We start from the raw sequence: 8683 nt of genomic DNA on the forward strand, positions 1-8683 counted from the left end.
GCATGTTGTGATGGGGAGCACCTCAGGCCTAGTTTAGGCAGCCTGAGCTGATGATGTGAAACCAAATGTGTCCATGCATCTTCCTTCCCAGCCCTGTAGGAAGGTTTTCTTGGGTGAGGCTTGTGCTGAAGCCCTGCCCCTGGCTGAAGTGGCACGGAACAACACGTACTTAAAGCCAAAGTGCAAGGAGCGAAATCCCCAGGTGCTGCAGTGTGAGGTGCAGAGCTGGGGTGGGTCACTGCGAGGACACAGGGACACAGTGTGGGGACGTTTGTGCCGGATTCCTGCTCCTCTTGTAGGAGCTATGTTACGGAGTCTTCTGCTCCCCCAGCTCATGGAGGGATGGCAGTCCCTAGCTGGAATAGATGGCTGCAAGGGATTTCTTCATTAATAAAGAAAAATCTTTGTGATTTATCTCAAATGTTGTCAATTAGGGAAATGTGTATCAATGACAAGGAATTTTAAATGTGAATTTGCATAACACACGTTGTTAACACTGGAGAAGTTCTGGGCAAAAGACAAAAAAGTGGCATCAGGCTATATAGATGCTGGTGATGTTAAGATACAACATCTGTTTTTCTTATAGCGTGGTGGTATTTTAATTGAATCTCCTTAAAGCCAACTATTCAGAACTAAATTAAGAATTTAATAGGCTTTGGCTGGAATCTGTGTGCTATTAAAATGGAGCAATGCTAATGCTCCCATGTAGACGACTGATAACATCTCGTAATCCTCCTGCAGTCTGAGCCTTGAGACTGGCCTTTCTGTTGCTTTTGTTTTTCCTTGTAGCTTCAGTTAGTTTCCAGTCTGTTCTCTCTTTAAAAAGATGAATTCCAAGATTTCCGAGGTTTTTGTCTGCTGTGCTTTGAAACAAAAAAGAATTGTATCTGGTTTAAGAATACAAATGAGGTAACCCCGTTATGCTGGGTTTTGAGTACGACCAGTGTTTTGCTCTGTTCACAGCTCCCCCAAAACATCATCGTATTTGGAAAGTGAGGGCTAAGGCAGACACACTGGGAATGCCTGCGTGTTTCTGCAGTCTTGTCTGCAGTTCAGAGGCATTGCTGAGCAGCAATGCCGAGATCCTTGGCTGCACCATTTCATATTTATGAAACCGCTGCATCATCAAAACCAGCCTAAACTTGAGTGTTTAAATCACACCCGTTCCTGTGAACTATTTAGATACGACGAGTAAGTGAGGGGCTGTAATTCTCGCAAGTGTACGCTTGCAGCTCCTCTCTGCCGTATTTGAAGAAGTTCCCGTTTTCCTAAGCAGCAGGAAGTCACGGTTCATGGCCACTGGATGTCGCTGTTTCTCCACAAAAGTCACTTTGTAACAGCGTTTGGTGCTATTTGGTTGTCGGTCCTTGGAGCTTTAATCCTACACAAGGGATACATCAAGTAGAAACATGTTTCCATTTAGGAATAAGAGAACGGGATGATTCGTTCAGAGGCCTGAGGAGTATATGGACAGGAGCCTTTAAATGTCAGGATGCAAATCTAGTAGTTGCTGAAATGCTATCATGCAAATTAATTGAGTCCCCAGGGCTCTCAGACAAGCTCTGACAAGGAATTAAATATTTAGGAATATTTGGGTTTTAGATTGGGCACTGGCTGGTGTCTCTAGAGGGATAGGATTCCATCTGTGTAACTGTAACAAGTGAAACTGCTAAAATTCATCCCTTCAGTGTGGTTTTTACATAAGCTGTATGGAAAAAAAGAAGTCTGACCTTGCAAGAATACTTGATGTTTTCCCAAGTCTGAAAGTACACCTTTAAAAGAAACCATTTTCTCTTTCGTGTGTGTGGCTTTCTTGAGGTTTGAAAGAATTGCTGGCCTTAGCTGTTGTTCTGGAGAACACATCCATGGTCCCCCTGTGCATGCCGCGATTCTGGGCTTCCTATGAAGGTGATTTTTGAGGTGCTGCCTCTTAAAGTGGCTACAGATCAACACTGTAATTATATTACAGACACATATAAGTGGCTTTCATCTTCTATTTACAGCATACATGGTATTAATTGTAAGACTATTACATTTTTCAGTATTTGGTGGAAATGGGCACTTAGGTGGAAAGAGAATATGTATTTTAGGAAGTGTGCTTATTTCCATCTTTTCAGATATTTGCCAGACCTGGCACCATCAGACTTCCATTTGTTTTGTTCTTTACAAAATGCCCTGAATGGCAGAACCTTCACTGCCGATGAGGATGTCAGATCATTCTTGGAACTGTTCTTTTCTGAAAAAGATAAGAACTTTTTTGAGCGTGGGATCATGAAGTCGTCTGACAGATGGCAAAAGGTAATGGAGCAAAACGGGGAATACCTTGTTTAATACAGATCTTGTTTCCCATGAAAAATTCACCTTTCATTTACCCAGAATAAAACGTGTTTACTTTTCTGGCCAACCCAATAGATGGGGTTCCAGGCCGCTTACTGCTGCTGGGGTGGGATCATGGTTTAGCTCACTTGGGTCAGGACCGTGGTCTAACTCAGGGTCACTTGTTGGGTCAGGAACTCTGGTTGGTTCAGGATGGCTTCTTGGTCCTAGAGGGGTTCTAGATGTTTTAAAAAAATATGTTCTCTGTTTCCCACCACCTTCCCAAGAAAAGGGCATTTTCTTTTCCTCTGCTTAAAAAGTTCACCCACGGTGGGAGTCTCTGCTGATAAGACAGTGTGTATTAGTTTTGTAGGCAGAGTTTGTGCAAGAAATCATAGACAGGAGGTAGAAATGTTGTTAAATCAGACTGTGCACATTTTTGGGGGGTGTAAAAAAGCCGACCCAAACCCTTAATTACAGTTTAAGAGACAGGAGTCCCTGAAAATCAGGGTAACTTCTCTTTTTGAAATCGCCATCTGCCGAGATCTGGGAGGCAAGTGGTCAGCACAGATGTGGGATTTGTCTAACAGAAAACGCTGTAAATCGCTTGGAGCAGCTTCTGAGTTTCATCATATAAAGATATCTAGGAAATCACTTTCAGCTGTATTCCTGACTCTGTGTTTCTGGGGTGGGAATGTATATGAAATCTCTGGCTCACGGAGATGTAGATTTGAACAATACGGGCTGTTCATGACATAAGGCTATCGAGTAAAAGTGAGGCATTAGCAGCACCAACTGACTCAAACACTCAAAACAACTCAAAAGGCAAGAGGACCACAGGTTGCTTTTGAAAACTTGGGCTGGCAGATAGGTGAAATTAAATTGCTGTTTTATTCTCCCTGCACGCTGCTTTGGGTGGCTTTCTCATGACTCCTAATGGCTACCAGGGTTTCAGATTTTGGTGGCGAGATGCTTGTTAAGCGCAGAACCAGCAGAGCTGCCTGGTGCACAGCGGTGACACAATCCCATCACCAATCTTCAGCGTTCACTGGCAAGGGCACACATGGGCAGATCTCATATTATTTTCCTGCCTCGCTGCTTCTCTCTTTGCAGTGGAAGTGCAAGTGTTTACCCCAGTGCTCTCTGAAAGCCCGTGCGCATGTGTGTGCGCATACCAATGTTTCTGTGTTCCCCCAGCAGCTCCGTGTTTCTGTTTTGCTGTGCTGACCTCCCAGCTGGCAGCGGCTCCTTTCCCAGCGAGCTGCACATTCTCCTTCCTCTCTGTAAGCTATTGAAACCAGATGTGCAGAAAGGACTCTGCTCTGATGCACTTCTGTGGGCTGGTTTCATTCCTTGGCCAGAATGATGAGCTGACTCCCATGAAAACAGGGGGAAAAAGCAAGATTTAAACCCCCAAGTCTGAGCTAAACTCCTGGACCTGCATCTGTGTCTGTTGATAGCAGAGTAAATTAAGTGTAACACAACTAAAGCAAACTAAACTAAATTAGTGTGAGGCTGGAATGAGGGATAGAAGAGATGAGATCTGGTTTTGCATTTGTCTGCATACGTTTGTTCTTTATAGGCTATTCTGTGGGTCATAATAGATCAGTAAGCCTGGAAAGAATAAGGAGCTTTGTGTTCCTGGATCAGCTTAATTTTGAAACATGGGAATCTGAGAAATAAGCTTGTGATCTCATGCAAAACCATGAAAGAGGAAAAGGCACCCTGCCATTTAACGTGTGTATTTATAGGAAGGTTGTCTCGCAGCCTGCATCTGACTCAAAGGAGGAGCCATCTGGGAATGTTTCTATGGGTGACAACCACATTCCAGGAAGCCTCACATCATCCTGCAGCCCTGTCGGACGAGGGTTCCTTTGGGCTCTCTCTTGGCTCATGGTAGGTTTGGAAGAAGAAAGCCACAGCCAGAGTTCAGTGTGTCATGATGTGACACCCCTTCTTCATGCTTTTGGACCAACAGTTAACTAAACTGTTGAGATTTCTCATGGAATGTGCCCCTGCTAGCAAGCTGTTGATTAGAAGAACTCTTTAGCATTTTGTTAGTTAATAAGGGTCTCTAGATGAGCTCTAGAACACACCAATGGCTTTGTAAACCATCAGTCCTCTACAGAGCAGAGAATCGTTCTGCAGCAGCACTGTGCTGGGGACGGCTGTTCAAACTGTGGGTGCTCAACGTCACCTTGTGCTGGTGCTGTGGGAAGTAATGACCACACTGCTTCCTCAGGCTTCGACTCTGTTAGGAGAGAGAAGAAACAGAGACACTCAGAGAGGGTGATTTCCTGTTTCCCAGCGGTCTTGTTCTGTGAGTGATAAGTGAAGCAGTATCAGTGTGCATGTGTGGCCAGTTGTGGGGATGGCCAGTTCGTGCTCCAGAAGTAGCCTTCCCAGACTCGTGCTCCTTTGGAGAACCAGCCCATTAAGAAATTGGCATTAGTGGCAAATTAAGTAACCAATGGCCAAAGTGTTTTGGAACTGGGGCTGCTTTGCACAGTCTTCTGCGCTCGTGAGGAGCAGCTGACGCTGTACTTGTAGGGTAACATTCAGACCAGTTTATTGTCTTGTGCAGCTTGCACTGCCTCGTAACTGGGATGTGTGGTGTGAAGAGAACTGGCTTCCCACAGAAACAGTTGACCTCAGATGTTTCAACACGTACATGCTCGTCCCAGGGCTAATGGAGGGAGCCTTGTGACAAACCTCTAGCCTAGGGGCTCTGGCACTGTCCGGGGCAAATCAGCCGCCTCCTGTGAGATCAGAGCAGGCTGGTGTCGAAAGCAACAAGATATTGCCTCTATACGTGCAAGCAGGGGTTAAGAATTATGAATTTGCAATAGCCAGCCAGCTTTCCCATATAAGAGCACTGCACTCATTGGCTCTCTCTTTTACTGAGAAATCTATCTAGTCATTTCCTGTGCAAGCCCTTCGCTTTGCAAAAAGCTATACAGTTGAGTAAATAACAATAATCCGTGGTTATTCCTTCTCACGGGCAGCCTGGATTCTCTCACGGGCAGCCTGGATTCTCTCATGGACCACCACCAACCACGAGTTCAACACTGCCATTAACAGAGTGCTGATATGAGCGTGGTCTTCTCTGCAGAAGAAGAGGACTCTCACCCATGGATGTAAATAATTTGGGGTCTGCTTTCATGCTTGTCAATGCTTGCTGGTATTTGACTTGGTTTCTGCTGGGAGATTATTTCCCCTCTGAAGGATCCGTTGGGACTCCTTGTCAGATCAGCTCTTGGGTGGAGCTTGCAGCAACTTGGGGTAAGTGCTGAGCCCTTCCTCTTTTGACAACAGGGCTTTTCTGTGCTGCGCTACTCAAAATGGCTTGGTAAAGTCACAGAGAGAAACGTCTCGACTCTTGAGTAGAGAAGTGAAAGTTGAGCTGGCAAACAAGGAGCGCTCCCTGGGTTTCCTAGGGACGCACAAAGCTGATGTATATATTATAGGGTCCTGGTTTTTTAGGACCATTTTGCTCTCGCTTTTAAACCAGACAGTCTGTCTGTACAAGACTGACAATAAATAACTCTCTCGAGCGCTGTGGAGTGATGGAAACTGCAGCTGAGAAATTATTTTGGGGAAAGGACGACAGAAACAAGCAAACTATTGTGGAAGTACAAATAACCCTCTAAAGGATCGGCAAATGTACCAGTAAGTGTTCTGGGGGAGGAAATAAGTCTGAAAGGGGATTGTAGGGTGTATCCCTGCGTGTGCAGAGGAATGTTTGTCATTAGAGTGCAGACTAAACTGAATGGCTGAATTATCATAATGGTTCATCTTGAAATCAGCCCTTGGATTTCTTGCTGTGAGCTGCATAAAGACATTTTGTGGCTGTTTCTCCATATCCTAACCTAAGCCAGAATGCTTATGCTGTGTCAATTTACCTCTTCACTGGTACAGGCTATGGAGTCTGGCTGTAGTCCCAGCAAGGGAGATTTATCTTCAGAGAAAACCTGTTAACCATTTGAAGGAAGTACATGTGAATAAGATGGACTTATTAAAAAAAGCTCTGCTTCGGGTTGGTAATGGATGTTTCCTCACTGCCTTGCAAACTGTGTGTGAATCTGCAGTCGTGTGCTGACTACAGATAGCTTACATTGGGTGTGGATTTGAGATGTGTCCAGATATATATGAAGCCATGTCTCAAAAGAGTGAAAAAAGAGTACAGGATATATTAGATGAGAGAACTGGGCTGGCTGGGTGCTCTGATGAATACTGATGCTCTCTGTACAGCAGATCTGGATCCAGCTTTGCTCTTGTGAGAGCTGTGCTCAGGCTCTGAGGGATCCGAGTGTCCACATGGGGTTTGTGTTTGTGCTCTGGAGCTGGGAGTTCAAAAGCTGTGCTCACACGGATAACCAACAGCTCCAGACGCTGGGGAGAGCCCACACGTTTTGCCTCAGGATGACGAGGGGAATATAATCTGTTTTATCTGTAGAAACAGTGTCATTCGTACCAACAGAGACCATGAACAAACTTATCACTCTGTTCCAAAGACAACCTACAGTTATTCTTATCTTTTTGGCCACTTGGTGACTAGCCTGTGCTGGCTGCACCGAGACAAGGACAATGACTGTGGTCTCCTAATGATCCGCTTTCTTTGCCTTTTAAGTCAGGAACCTGTGCTGCTGCCAGCAGGTGAGGTCATCTCACAAAGGGGGTTCAGATATTCTGCAGACAACTTGCCTGTATTTTGTGAGCTGCTTTTGAACTTCTCCAGTGGTACCCTATTTACGGCCTTGGTCCTTTAGTCACAAACTCCCAGCTGTGCAGCATTTTACTGAATCTCTCTCTGAAGGGACCCACAGTCAACTGTAGGAATATTGGACCTGGAAATGTGCTTTCCTCTCTGCCCTGCACCAAACACAGTCTATGTTTGTGAACAAATTGTTGATTATCCCTCTCCCTTGCAGGTTTAGTCTCCCAGCGGGGAACATCTTTAGTGATCTGCAAGGCCAACTCTATTAGAAATGGATAATTTCACCAACGGGCAGTCAGGCCCAGGTCAGAGGAACAGGTTGATAGGATTGCTAGAAACAGATGACAGCATCCAGGAAGATAAACCTGTGTCTAGTAAAAAGGAAGAAAGATCAGGACATGGAAAGAAAGCAGAGCCACGGCCCTTGGAGACACCTTATCAGAGGGAAAGTAGTAATTTTGCTCCTAAAGTCAAGATCAATCTGAACTATCGGCCAGGACTCGTCAGCAAGTGAGTAACTTGGATATTTGACAAGGGTGGGATCCCTGCTGGTAGGGGCCTGTAGACCTTCTCAAAGTCTAAACTAAAAGTGACGATACAGGAGTATTACAGGAATTGGGTGAGCAGAAATTAGAGGCAGAAAGGGGACGTATTAGCCCTTGTCTTCTGCACTTGGAAGGTATGCATATGGTGTATGTTGTGTATTTTGAGTATATCTGAACTAGCACCAAATAAGCCAAGTTGGGTATAAGAGCAGCTTAGCATGGAGCTCTGTGCAACTGAGCTGCTCTTGCCAGGGAGGGATGTAAAGCAGCTCACGGGGTGTTTCACAGCATGTGATGGGGCTGACTCTGGTCCTGCAGCTATCTTGGGCTTCTCTTTCTCTGTGCTCTGGATGCGCTCCAGGGTTGCACATCAGACTGGGTCTGGGAAGAGCTCCAGCTGATGGAAAGAGCAGCCACTTAAGAGAATTCTGGGAAATGACTGTCTATTTTTCCCTTTACTCAAAAATAAAATACTTGGGATTTTTCTGACAAACTTTTCTGCCTCCCTCCCTTCTTACTCCGCCCCACTAGAACTTCCTGCACGCTCTTGTCTTCCGCTCTCCAGAACTTCTTAACGCTTTGCGTTTCTTCCGCAGCCAAAAGGACCCCAATCGCTTTGACAGAGACAGGCTCTTCAGCGCGGTCTCCAGGGGCAGCCCCGAGGCACTGGATGGTTTACTTGAGTACCTGAGGAGGACCTCCAAATTTCTCACCAATTCTGAATTCACAGGTAGATTCCCATTCAGTTCTCCATAAACGGGGCTAGCAGAGGCAGTGCTTGTTAATGTAGGAGGGCAGCAGGGGAACCTGTTTGTGGTTTTTTGCTTTCTCCAGCCCTCTGTCTACTCTTTTATTTTCCTAATGTCCATCTGAGGATGGAGAATGCCATTAATTACATATATCATAAGGCTTTTGACTCTACTGCAGACTAAAAATACTGAGAGACTACTTTAAAATTATGACTGTATTTGGTCCTACAGTGATAGTTAATTCTGGGCACACTGAATTGGGTGATACAGGTGTATGCAAAGCACATGCTTGACCCATTCGATGTTTTTTTCTACTAGATGCAAGTACTGGGAAGACTTGCTTAATGAAGGCCCTG

At 45.3% G+C, this 8683-nt stretch overlaps 1 protein-coding gene across 1 annotated transcript in view; it reads left to right on the forward strand.

Annotated features, from left to right (window-relative positions):
* Positions 1-7304: 7304 nt before the first annotated feature.
* TRPV2 (transient receptor potential cation channel, subfamily V, member 2) overlaps positions 7305-8683 on the forward strand; it is a 10110-nt gene continuing 8731 nt past the window's right edge. The window contains 3 exon segments of the mRNA XM_010179425.1: positions 7305-7543; positions 8175-8308; positions 8646-8683. Coding sequence (XP_010177727.1) covers positions 7305-7543; positions 8175-8308; positions 8646-8683 — 411 coding nt within the window.

This window comes from Mesitornis unicolor, unplaced genomic scaffold (assembly GCF_000695765.1).
Source record: "Mesitornis unicolor isolate BGI_N332 unplaced genomic scaffold, ASM69576v1 scaffold4872, whole genome shotgun sequence".
NCBI classification, from domain to species: Eukaryota; Metazoa; Chordata; class Aves; order Mesitornithiformes; family Mesitornithidae; genus Mesitornis; species Mesitornis unicolor.